Source organism: Gossypium hirsutum, chromosome D03 (assembly GCF_007990345.1).
Source record: "Gossypium hirsutum isolate 1008001.06 chromosome D03, Gossypium_hirsutum_v2.1, whole genome shotgun sequence".
Lineage (NCBI taxonomy): Eukaryota > Viridiplantae > Streptophyta > Magnoliopsida > Malvales > Malvaceae > Gossypium > Gossypium hirsutum.
Window position 1 is genome coordinate 14,240,674 of NC_053439.1, and position 13,718 is coordinate 14,254,391.

The window sequence follows — 13,718 nt, forward strand, 5'->3', positions numbered from 1 at the left end:
CATACTTAGCCATTTTAATAACTATTTATCATTAAATATTTACATATCATCTTTTGGTCATAATTTAAGAATATACAATCAAAATGACTAAGTCCCTATACATGCCATAGCTCGAAACATTTATCGTCTTAAAATATCAAGTTGTGGTGGTTGATAGTGTGAACGCTCTCCGACGTCTTCAAGATCCCGACTATGCTTGATAATACTATATGAAAGAAAAAGAAATAAAAGAAGTAAGCATAAAGCTTAGTAAGTTTACAAGTAAATAAATAGCAACATTTAACACAAATAATGATATGCAAGTATCATGTTCTTAAGTTTCCTCTTTACTTACTCTCATTTACTTGTTTATTTACTTACCTATTTAGATAGCTTAAGATTACAACTTACTCTTCTCTTGCTGAAATATTGGTTCTCACTGATATCATAACATATTCTTAACTCTTATAATTCACCTGAAGTTGCTAATTATACATTTACTTGAACTTCCATAGAACATAATTTGTTTTCTAGCCCGTTGAGCCACATTGAAATAATAAGAATACTTGGGTCTCATATCTGATAATAACATGCCAAAGCCATGTCCCAGACATGGTCTTACATGGGATGTTTCCTGTACTGCCAATGTCATATCCCAGATATGGTTTTACATGGGAGTTCTCATATCGATGTCTATGCCATGTGCCAGACATGATCTTACGGGGGACCTCTCATCTCAGTGCCAGCGTCATGTCCCAAACATAGTCTTACATGAGACCTCTCACGATCTCAAGGATGCCAATGCCATGTTCCAAACATGGTCTTACATGGGATCTCATCACCCAAATGTCATGACATTTATATCCGATACATTTCAAAAGTTTCAACGGGACTTTTTAATACTAATTCTCTATCGTATCATACTTGAGTCAACATTAAATAAATTCATGAAATCAATATATAATTGCTGGAAAATAACATCATTAATAATAATTATCAAAATATTTCATTTATTTACTGTAAACTTACCTCGGTACAAAAATGTGATCAAATCTAACACTTTAGTCCTCAATCTTTTTCTTTCCCCGATCTAGCTCCGGATTTCGTTCTTTTTAATTATGAGCTTGAGAAAGTGAAGAAACACTAGATATGGCTTTCTTCAAGTTTTGGCAACAAGCAAGGATCATGAACACAATTTTCACATCTTTTTCCCTTTTAATTCTATTAATTTACTGAATGACTAAAATGCCCTTACTTAAAAAAATCCTATTTCACTTATCTCATGTCCATTTTTGTCCATCACTAACTAATGGTCTAATTACCATATAAAGACCCCTAATTTATAGTTCCATAACAATTAAATACCTTTAACATATAAAACTCAACTTTTGCACTTTTTACAATTTAGTCTTTTTGACTAAATTGAGTGCCCAAACGTCAAAATTTTTGAATGAAATTTTCACGAAATCTTTCCGTGAAATTGTAGGCCATAAAAATATAGTAAAAATAAATTTTTCCTCATCAAATTTGTGGTCCCGAAAATATTGTTTCGACTAGACCTTAAATCAGGATGTTATATATGGGTTGTCATGTCAAAAAAATAGGTAAATGTGATGTTAGAGTGGTAGGCATTTTGCCAATGTCAAAAGATGTGGCCCTCACGGTGCGTGCTTGCGAGGTTGATCGCTCACAAAGTTTTAGCATCACAGATGTCCTTAGCTCACTAGTTAACTTTTAACCAAGGTTGTAGGTATAATAGTATTAAATTACATGAATAGACCAAGTTTGTTATGCTTAATGTAAAACATGTAAGTTTCAAAATGATAGATAAAAGATAGATGTTACTACTTTAAGGTGTTTGGTTACCGACTGATTAAATTTCAATGTTAGCTTACGCTGGACAGATGGATTAGTTATTGTTGAAATTTTTATCCGAAATCATATGGATGAGGTTATGAGTACATGTCTCCTTCATTCTCGATATCCATTGATTCATTTGGTACGACCTTATATCTAAGAATTCAAACTATTATTTTAGAAGGAAATTATGTAAGTTTAATCATTAAATTACTAAGTTTGACTGATTGTTTACCAATCTGTCTATCTCTTGTGGGCGATTGTTGGCCCATGGGTTTCAAAGTGGAAAATATCATGTTTTCCGCAATGTAAACATGGTCACTTATCTTAATGGCTTCATTGAGACCTCTATTCTATTTTGGATGGAAGATGGACCAATTTGTATTTGAGCTCAACTTGAAAAGGACATGGTCGCTTCAACTAGAATAAAATATTAAATCTCTGATAGTGAAGTCTTTGATCTCTCCACTCAAGTAGACAAGGTTTTATCAATCTACTTGTAATTCTTGGTTGTATTTGACTATTTTAGTCAAAGTTTACTTGGGCTCCCTATACTATCATGTAAAGTTCAATGAATCTCTCTACCAAAAATTGCTCCAAATTAGTCTTTCTACATTAATTTTTTTTTTAAATCATGACATCGTTGAAATTTATGTTAAGTTACCGATAATTTAGACAAATTGTATCATACCCAACTGATTTACCCACTACTCTACTTTACCCATAAAAAATCCAACCATTTCAAAAAAAAAAGACCCATATATCTTTGAACTATCGTTTGGTTGAAAATGAAAAAATATATAAATAAAAAACCTTTAACTATCATGGCTTTCCTCAATCAATCCCTATGGACAACAATATTTTCCATTCATCACTACCCTACATAAGAAGAAGATGATTGATCTTGTATCAACTATGGAGAACCATCAATAGTCTCAGCTCATACCATGCACTCTACCTTCCAATTTACATCACTACAATTCAAGTGGGACCTTTCATGGCTCACTATATGTCATATCAAGCCGTAACTCTTCTCAAAACATTTTTTTCCAGTTGCACGATAGTTTAAAGTTACATGATTTCTTTTTTTTGGGATGATTTTGTTTTCTGTAGATTGAGTTTTTCTTTTGAAATAGTGGCAAAGCAATATTCTTTTTTTTTAATAAACTTCCAGCTGATTAACATTAATGAAGGGAGCCCGTTACAACCACCACCATTAAGCCTAAACGGTGCCATAAATATTGTCTTTGAAAATTAAAACAGAAAAAGAGAAAGTAAACTGGCCTAAAAACTTAACCCCAAAGGAAAAACCTAACCAAAAAAAAATGAAATGGTCCGCCCCATTCTTCAAAACCCAAGTACCACCATACCGGAGTAAAACACGAGCTCCGATCCCCATCCACAGGCGATGGCGTTTTTCTTTATTGCGCTCGATTTGCTCCTGCATTCCTATTCTTACCATAGTCCAAAAATTATTGATTCCTCTAACACTAGAAATGTTGACTCAATCCCGCTAATTCATGACCCGTTGGTCCCGATCTGCTTCCGTTTCCACCACCACCAGAGCTTCCTCAATCCAGACCCTAGGCCCCTCAAATCTCCAACACTCTACCGCCAGCGTGTGCGCTGCTGAGTACCCCTATCGAGGTATGAAACTATACTCCACTGAATCAAAGTTTTGGGCCCTCACTCTTATCTCCTTAATCAACACACTAATTGTTAAATAAACTTAAATGAAAAGTTAAGAGTCATGTAAGTGAAAGGTCAAAAGTTGAAAGGTCAAAAGTTATGTTGTTTTTTTAATGGGTTTAAATTAGTAATTTTTGTTTAGGAGAATGAAATGTCAAGAGTCATTGGTTATTATTAGATTTTAATTTTTTGTTTTAAAGGGTTACCTATAATCTATAAATAATTTGTAAGCATTTTATATGAATGTGAACAATTTTACATTGAGAACAATTTTATCAAATTGGTATCTGAGCTATGGAGAGTGTGACTAGTAATGTGCCATTGCCTCTACTAACAAAGGTGAACTATGAGAATTGGAGCATCCAAATGAAAGCTCTGCTCGGGTCTTAAGATGGCTGGGAGGTGGTCCAAAAAGGTTTCGTAGAACCGACAACTACTGCGGGATATACGGTAGCTCAAAACAAGGTGTTGAAAGAAATGCGATCAAAATATAAGGCGGCATTGTACATGTTATTCCGAGCTGTTGACGAGTCGGGCTTTGAGAAGATTGCAAGTGCGACAACTTCAAAGAAGTGTGGGACATTTTAGCAAAGGTGTACAAAGGAGCTAACCGAGTTAAACAAGTCCGCCTTCAAACTCTTCGTGGTGAGTTGGAAGGCATGAAGATGAAGGAATCGGAAGGTGTCTCCGACTACATCACGCGTGTTCAAACCGTGGTGAACCAACTCAACCGAAACGGAGAAACGTTAACCGATGCATGAGTTGTGGAGAAGATTTTGAGATCGTTAACTGATAGTTTCGAGAATGTCGTATGTGCCATAAAAGAGTCAAAAAATCTAGCAACGCTCACAGTCGATGAACTCGTCGGTTCTCTCGAGGCACATGAACAACGTAAGAAGAAGAAGAAAGAGGAGACACTCGAGCAAGCACTTCAAACCAAGGCATCAATCAAAGATAAAAAGGTTCTCTATTCTCAAAGCTTTCGAGGTAAAGGCCGTGGTCGTGGAGATCGAGGAAATGGCCGTGGTGGAAAAGGCTGTGGTCAAGAAGGGAATTATGAGAAGGAGCATTCAAACCAACAAAATTGACGTGGAAGAAGACGTGGTCGTGGAAGAGGCGGATGGTCAAATTATTCCAATGTCGAGTGCTACAAGTGTGGCAAATATGGTCACTATGCGAAGGATTGTAACTCTGATAAGTGTTACAATTGTGGTAAGGTGGGACATTTCGCGAAAGAATGTCGCGTCTCAAAAAAGGTGGAAGAGACAACCAACCTAACCACCGAAAATGAGGAGGCAAAAGAAGGTTTTCTCTTGATGGCACACAACGAAGTCAACACCAACATGGTATGGTACCTTGACACGGGTGCAAGCAACCATATGTGCGGGCACAAGCACCTATTCAAAGAGATGCGAAAGGTTGAAATGGGACATGTGTCGTTTGGAGATGCGTCGAAGGTTGAGGTAAAAAGCCAAGGTACCGTTTGTTATTTACAACAAGATGGGTTAGTTGGGTCAATCCAAGATGTGTATTACGTACCAGACCTCAAGAGCAACATTTTGAGTATGGGGCAACCCATGGAAAAATGTTATTCGGTATTTGTGAAAGATCGAGTGTTACACTTGAAAGATAAGGAAGGGCATTTGGTCACTCTAGTTGAAATGGAGAGAAATCGCATGTACAAGTTGAATTTGAAGTGTACGAGGAAAATGTTTGCGAGTCGACGTTGAAGACAAGGTGTCATTGTGGCATCTCCGTTTTAGCCACTTACATTATGGTGGTCTAAACGAGTTAGCGAAGAACATGGTGCATGGGCTACCAGACATGGACTATGAGGGAAAATTTTGTGAAAAATGTGTGCTTGGCAAGCATGCGAGAATTTCGTTTCAAAAGAAAGCAGAATATTGGGCTAAGCAACTTCTCGAATTGATTCATACAGACATATGTGGACCAATCACCCCCGAATCTTTTAGTGGTAAAAGGTATTTCATTTCTTTTATCGATGATTTCTCACGAAAAACTTGGGTTTATTTTCTTAAAGAAAAATCTGAGGCATTCGAGGTGTTCAAGAAGTTCAAAGTGATGGTGGAAAAAGCAACTGATAGACACATTAAATCTGTACGATCTGATAGAGGTGGCGAGTATACTTCGACGACTTTCATGGAGTATTGTGAGCAGCAAGGCATAAGACGATTCCTAACCGCACCATACTCTCCCCAATAAAATGGTGTGGCCGATAGGAAGAATCGGATTATTCTCGACATGGTTCGATCAATGCTCAAGAGCAAGAAGATGCCGAAGGAATTTTGGGCGAAAGCCGTGCAATGTGCCATCTATGTGCAAAATCGATATCCACATGCGAAGTTGGATGATCAAACACCACAAGAGGCTTGGAGCAGACAAAAACCATCAGTTTCTCATCTCAAAGTATTCGGTACTGAGGCCTATGCACATGTGCCGGATCAGCGAAGAACGAAGCTCGAAGACAAAAGCAAAAGGTTTATTTTTATTGGGTATGATGAGAAAACAAAAGGATACAAGCTACTCGACCCGATAAGTAAGAATGTTGTGGTAAGTCATGATGTACGATTCAATGAAGCAAGCGAGTGGGATTGGAATAACTCAACGGAGGTTATCATCAAAGATGGAGGATCATCAATTGCTACACCAACAATCATACCGACAAATCTTGAAACTACCGATGATGAAGATGAACCGCAACCAAAAATACGAAGTTTGCAAGATTTGTATGATTCAACAAATGAGGTACATATTGTATGTCTTTTGGCAGATTCCAAGAATATAAGTTTTGAAGAGGCGGTGCTAGACAAGAAGTGGCAAACTGCTATGGACAAGGAGATTAAAGCAATTGACCGTAACAACACATGGGAGTTAACGGAATTACCGAAAGGAAGTCAGCCCATTGGTGTGAAGTGGATGTTCAAAAGAAAGATGAATGCTCAAGGCGAGTTAGAACGGTACAAGGCGCGACTTGTTGCAAAGGGATATAAGCAAAAGGAGGGGATTGATTATGACGAGGTATTTACTCCCGTTGTAAGAATGGAGACAATCCGATTGCTCTTTGCACAAACAGCTCAATTTAAATGGCCGATATTTCAAATGGATGTCAAGTCGGCATTCTTGAATGGTGTGCTTGAAGAAGCAGTCTACATCGAGCAACCACCCGAGTACATAAAAAATAAAGAAGAGAAGAAAGTGCTAAAATTGAAGAAAGCACTTTACGGGTTGAAGCAAGCACCGTGGGCATGGAATACTCGTATCGATACATACTTCAAGGAGAACAGATTCAAACAATGTCCTTATGAACATGCCCTCTACGTGAAGAAGAATGGAGGTAATATGTTATTTTTTGCTCTTTATGCGATGACCTTATTTTTATGGGGAACAATGGTGAGATGATACTAGATTTTAAGAGCAAGATGACACAAAAATTTGAGATGACAAATTTGGGTTTAATGAAGTATTTCCTTGGTTTGGAGGTTAGACAAGAAGAGACAGGTATTTTTGTGTCACAAGAGGCATATGCAAAGGAAATTTTGAAGAAATACAAGATGGCACATTGCAACCCGGTATCAACACCAATGGAACCAGGTGTAAAACTCTCAAAATTCGATGGAGGAGAACGAGTCGACCCGAGCAAATACCGGAGTTTGGTGGGAAGCCTTTGCTATCTCACTTGCACAAGGCCTGACATTTCGCTAAGTGTTGGCATTGTAAGTCGATTCATGGAGGAGCCGATTTATTCACATTGGAAGGCGTTGAAGTGAATCCTACGGTACATTCAAGGAACGGTGTCACTCGGGTTATTTTATTCAAATATGGAAGATTACAAGTTGATTGGTTATTCCGATAGTGATTGATGTCGAGATTTAGACGATCGAAAAAGTACATCGGGATATGTGTTCTTTTTGGGTAACACGGCGTTTACTTGGCTTTCAAAGAAGCAACCAATCGTGACACTCTCGACATGTGAAGCTGAATATGTGGCAGCATCTTGGTGTGTATGTCATGCTATATGGCTCAGAATTTTGTTGGGCAAGTTGGAGCAACAACAACTTGGTGCAACTGAGATACGAGTTGACAATAAATCAGCGATTGAGTTGGCAAAGAACCCAGTGAATCATGAGAGAAGCAAACAGATTGACATTCGCTTTCATTTCATCCGAGATCATGTAAAGGAAGGAAGTGTGAAATTAGTGCACGTGGCAAGTCGAGACCAAGTTGCGGATATCTTCACAAAACCGCTACCAATGGTACTCTTCGACAACTACAAGAAATTAATCGGCATGAAGGATGGCAGAAGCATTTAAGTTTACAGGGGAGTTTTGTTAAATAAACTTAAATGAAAAGTTAAAAGTTATGTAAGTGAAAGGTCAAGAGCTGAAAGGTCAAGAGTTATGTTGTTTTTTCAATGGGTTTAAATTAGTAGTTTTTGTTTAGGAGAATGAAAGATCAAGAGTCATTGGTTATTATTAGATTTTAATTTTTTGTTTTAAAGGGTTATCTATAATCTATAAATAGTTTGTAAACATTTTATATGAATGTGAACAATTTTACATTGAGAACAATTTTATCACTAATAGCCACTCTATCCTCTACAGGGACCCGTAACTTCTTAATAATTGTCAAAGAATCACCCTCCACCTCCCGAAATCCTAACTCGTTCAACAAAATCACAGCACTGAGGCACGCCCTTGCCTCTGCAACCGTTGGGTCAGCCATATGCTCGAATGGGTAATTACCAGCGGCCATCACTAGGGCTTCCTTATTTTTAATTAAAACACCCGCTGGAGCCTTATTTTTTATCTAATTAAAAGCTATATCAAAGTTTGCCTTTGCTGTGAATCCTGCTGGTGGTTCCCATGCAACTTTCCGAACTTTATGAAAATGTGGTAAAACAAAATCTAAACATTCCAATTCTTGCATGTATGACTTTACAAATGCAACCATACCATTCGTATGTTGGTTGATACCTTCATGGTAAACATCATTCCGATTAAACCATACCACCTAGAATATGACCACCCACAGTTTACATCTATCTAACGTGCAGTTAACAATTTCTTTGACTAACCAATTTTTCCACTTGTTTACATTATTTGTGGAGGAAAATGGCACCATCAAGTCACTCAGTACCTGGACTGTAACTGGGCATTCACGATATAAGTGCTCGACCGTCTCAGCTCCATGACAGACTCGGCAGCAACTCTCCACTGCCACTCTTCTAGCTACTAGATTACTTAAAGTAGGGATAAAATTGTTAGCAACTTTTCAGATAGAGGTACTCGTGGGTTGGGCCGGGTCAAGTTCAGTCTAGGCCCAATAAAAAATTTAGGCCTATTTGCTAGGCCCAAGTTTGACCTGGCCCGAAAAATGGGCTTAAATTTTTACCCAAACCCAACCCGGATAAAAATGCTAAAATCTAAACTCGGCCTGTCCCACACGTATTAATTATTTTTTTATATAATTTTTAAATATATATGATACATTAAAAATATTAAAATAAATATTTCTTAACAAATTGAAAATAAGTTTTTAAAAATATGTATATTTAAACAACACTAAGATAGATGCAACTTAACAAGCATTTGTATCTAAAATAATAACAAAATTAACAATAAAACAAGTGTTATACAATATACAAACAATAACAACATAGTAATAACATAATAGTAATTTTTATTTTACTGGCCAGTTTAAGATTTCATAATCTTTTGTAAAAAGCTCTTAAATGTGTATTTCGCATTGTATGCACAACCTCTGTAACACCCTTATCCCTAGAAAAAAGTCATTTGTACCCGCTCTTTACCAAATAGGTCTTTGTATTATCCCCTCGCCATACAAATCCATCCACCTGACAGCAGAATGGATAAAATTATCTTGATCTGGTAACTATCAAACAACCTATCCATTACGTTAGCCTTCTAGGTATAAGAATTTACATTAATTAGGTTTGAGACATATGTATAATTGATATTAATCGTCTGACCCATCACTTTCCTTTGTCTAGACCCTAGTAACCATGAATCCCGCCAAATTTTAATTGAAGCACCACTTCTTACTTTCCACCCACCTCCTTCTTCAAGTACCCTATGGGCAGGCTAGATACTACGCCAGGTATACGAGCGGTAAACACCAAGCTTTGCACTCATAAAATCACTGATTAAGGTATATACACCATTATCAAATCTGAAACAACCTAAACAATACAAATGAGAAAATTTAAAACCATTATCAAATCTGAAAATCTTCTCTCAAATGTTATTAGCAGAAAGACAAGTACTCATGATCTTCATGCTTTTTTTTCCTTTAACTGATTAAGGTATATACACCATATAAACTAAAAAGCCCAAAAAAGCTACCGCTGACTCTGACTGAAATCATCAAAATATCAATAACTAAGAGCCCATAGTTATGGCAAGCACCAAACAATGGGCAAATGAATAACAGAAATGAAAGCCAGAAAAACAAGAATCAAAACATCACTGATCTCCATTTAAAATTCAACAATTTCAGCATCAAAGACACTGAATTTTTCACTACCCTGAAGCAGTAAGACACAAATGCATATGAAGTTAAGCACCAGATCAGATCTGATCCAAGCAAAATTCGGTCTATAAGCACTTTCAACCATCAGGGAACTAGTAGAATGAGAAGAAGAATCTGCTGCAGATCTGGATTGACCAGAACATATCAATTCAAGGAGGTTAATTCTTCTGAAATAATGAGAATGAACGGATCAAATCAAATGGTTGCTTCTGACTCAATTACTTTTTATTTGTTTGCGCAACAAAACAAAACCTTTGTTTAAGATGCTACATCTGAATCAATTCTAATATAAAAAGTGCTGCCAGATTATCACACAAAGTGCGCTATAGCATTTTCCCTTCACCAAAGGCCATCAATTGCAACAAAAAACTATGATATAAATTTGCAGAGTTACAAAAAAGAAAAAACAGCTGCCTTGTATGCTTTATAAGTCTATTTCTAGGATCTAACACATCCTGTATCTACCATTCCCCTGTTTTAAGCCACATATCTTCATTTCTGTTGTTTCTATTTCAACATAGCTTAGTCCATTCTATCCCATATACTAGCAGATTCCCTCAAGCAATAAAAAATGCTTAAATTCTTTCACAACTACCTTTAGCCCAATCTTGGGATTTTCATCCAGTTATACCAAGTTACCACAATGAACCAGCCTTGGCCATGAACTTAGCATAAATGTGGGCATTCAAACTGTTTTAGTAGCAACCTTGGCTTGCCAATTAGAACCCCCAATACCTTAAGATTATCGAACTCCACAATGAAATCTGAAAAACCTTCAAGGCAAACCACAAAGCTTACAAGAGAAACTCCTTTAACCATTCAAGAACGCCAAGCATCAATGTCAAGAATTTGAGTGAGCATGTGATCAAGCATACTACTGATGAACATCTTAGATTAAATACTGAGTCTAAAAATAGGAATTACAGATAAGGTAAGGAAGGTATACCTGCAAGAGTGACAAGTCCCGTAGTATTTCAATGTTGTCTGGATCTATTCTCAAAGCATTGCGATAGCATTTGATAGCCTCCCTGTATTCTCTATCTGATCGATAGAGGAGACCATACACGTCCCAGCAGACATGACTTTTCAAATCATTCTACATAAAGACACAAACATAAAACACTGTTAGGAAAAAGTGACATTGCTTTGAAATTAAACAGGCTGAAAGAAAAACAAGGCAACCTTTAAACCTAACCGAACGAGCTCATATGCTTCAGTTTTACGATCCATGCAATTTAAGGTCAACCCCTTCATTGACAATGTTTCTGAGAGCAAGGAACAAAAGCCCATAAAACAATAGAGAACTACAGATACTATACCAGTACTAACCATGTTTGAAGACACAAAACCAACCAATATGAAGAAATTAATAAAATATTGCATGCTTGAAACCTTATGGGTCACAAAATGAGTTATATATCCTAAAGCAATGCAATATGTTCAATTGGTAAAGAGCATCCCCACATTGATACTGCTACATTGTTCCACTTATCTATAAAACCATTACATTATGGACAAAACACTAGACAGCCAATGATTTCAAAAATACAATTCACATAAATCATATAGGACACAAGAAAGCAGTACATGGAAACAATCATGTCAATGCCAGAGGCTTTTTGTAAAGATTGTGTAAATTAATTTCATGGATATCAACACAAACTACCTACTGATGGCCCCTTTTTCCTGTAAAGTATAATGTTCATTTGCTTCAAAGTTTTTCCATCTTTATACAGGCACGCTTAAAAAGACCATGCAAACTATAGACACTAAAAAATTAAGAGACTTTCAAGCAATAACAAAAAAAAAGGGAGAAATAGGTGCATGAAATTAAACTACCTCCATGATCAGGAAACTTTTTAAGTATAGCATCTGCAGCCTTCAGTCCTTTCTTGTACTGTTTAGTTTCATATGATTTCTGCAGTGATGAACATATAAAGAGCTTTAGCAATAGCACATAGAGATCCAAGTCAATAATATAAAAATTCAGTCATGAGAACTGGCGAGAGTATATGAACAGATAATAAGTACGGAAGGAGAAAAAAAAACTATGTCAACAGTTAATTACAATTAAATTGAAATGGAGTTTACAGGTCAAAACTCTAGCTTCGACTGTAAATAATTTTTTAGAGAAAAAAAGGGTGGGGCAGTGGACTCTCAATTAAGTGTGGAAAACATTCTTAAAATATATAAATATTCAAAGAACTTATTATGTATGATGCATCATGCTACAGTAAACCACATGATGCAGCCTATTAAAAGATGTAACTATTATATTTATTTTTAAGAATCTTAAAAATTACTGTTTGTTCTTTAATTACATGTCATAATAAGGTTCACTCTCAGTGTACAAGGCATCAAATACAAACCCATATTCAAAATTAAACCTTCAAGTCTACATTTACAATAAGGACCAGCTCGATCAAATCCAAATTCTTACACAGATTGATTCACAAACGGCACCATAGAGTCTTGAATGCTTATGCGTGTAAAGCCAAAATGCCCTAATTGCTAGCCATTAGGAACCAACAAAACTTGAATTTATAAATGTAAACAAGCAAGAGAAATAGCTAAAATGGCAAGACAACGGAACACGCTTATTAAATTAATTTTATCCATGATGATACAAATGAATTGTCACTAAAGGAAAGCGCAAAATGCATCCTTACTTTAAAAACATGATAAAAAAAAAAGTTCAAAGCAAAATTCCATTTTTTTTACAGTAGCTTCTCAACAAAATCGAACTCATTGATCTAATAAATTAAGCAAAACGACTAAGCTTAATTAAGCTTCATTAACTAAACAGAAAAAAAAAAGAACTTTATAACATAAAAAATTGCCAAAAAAGTGTACGTGGCAAACAAGCATATCTAATCCAATTTTCTATTTCTCATTTCATATCCACCAATTTTCTCAGCAACCAAGCAGATCGGTATCAAACAAGTGTTTTACAAGCAAAGAAACAAAGGGAGTAAAGAAGTACGCACATATAAACACAAAGTAAATAGAAAATAAATAGGAGTATAACTAACAAGTAGAAACGCGAATTGAAATACAAGAGATAAAAAATAAATCGAATCCCTACAACGATGAGTTTGAAGAGGTTAGCTTCTTTCGGAGGCAATGAAGCTCCCATTGTTTCCTACGTGAAAGAAAATTAGAAACTACTAGAAGAACAATATAATCGTAAGAGAGAACAAAAAGGGTTTTATGAGAGAGAGAAACGGTGGCGTCTATCTGCTTCTTCAACCCTACTCTGAACTGGAAGCTAACAAAAAAAAGTACTAAACTAAAATAAATAAATATATAGTTATAAAAGAACACAGTCCGTTAAGTTAAAAAGAAAACAAAAAGAAATAGCAAACGTCATACTCATTTGTCATTTTCCATCTATTTTTTCATATATGCTTCCATTTTGTTTTTTAATCCTTAATTTAACATATGTTAAAAAAAAGAGTTTGGACGATTTTAGCTAAAGAAAATGCCACGTGCCATTCCTTTATAAAAATATATTTTTTTCTTTTATCAAATTATATACCTTAAAAAATTATTAAAAATGAAAATAAATATACAAAAATTCAGAAAAAAAGCATATAGTCTTATAAAAATTATAAAATTGAAAG

At 35.8% G+C, this 13,718-nt stretch overlaps 1 protein-coding gene across 8 annotated transcripts; it reads right to left on the minus strand.

The window, feature by feature from the left end:
• Nucleotides 1-13,380, minus strand: LOC107949574 (N-terminal acetyltransferase A complex auxiliary subunit NAA15). 8 transcript variants are annotated; one of them, XM_041089814.1, is made up of 5 exons: nt 13,181-13,380; nt 11,935-12,013; nt 11,278-11,360; nt 11,042-11,191; nt 1-205 (listed from the first exon to the last, which is right to left on the minus strand). In XM_041089814.1, exons 1-5 carry the CDS (start codon nt 13,229-13,231, stop codon nt 191-193), a joined length of 378 nt encoding a protein of 125 aa, XP_040945748.1. In that variant the 5' UTR covers nt 13,232-13,380; the 3' UTR covers nt 1-190. The 8 variants fall into 8 exon arrangements, with proteins under 8 accessions (XP_040945748.1, XP_040945749.1, XP_016739761.1 ...); XM_041089815.1 differs by lacking the exon at nt 1-205 and adding an exon at nt 8,440-8,777; XM_016884272.2 differs by lacking the exon at nt 1-205 and adding an exon at nt 9,206-9,745.
• Nucleotides 13,381-13,718: the final 338 nt, after the last annotated feature.

Excerpts from the sequence above, each read along its gene's own strand:
- LOC107949574 (XM_016884270.2), bottom strand. The coding sequence starts at position 13,231 with ATGGGAGCTTCATTGCCTCCGAAAGAAGCTAACCTCTTCAAACTCATC. Across the intron at positions 11,192-11,277 it reads TCGTTCGGTTAGGTTTAAAG|AATGATTTGAAAAGTCATGT; the intron begins GTTGCCTTGTTT and ends GTCTTTATGTAG. Across the intron at positions 10,869-11,041 it reads GGGACTTGTCACTCTTGCAG|GTTTTTCAGATTTCATTGTG; the intron begins GTATACCTTCCT and ends TTTGCCTTGAAG.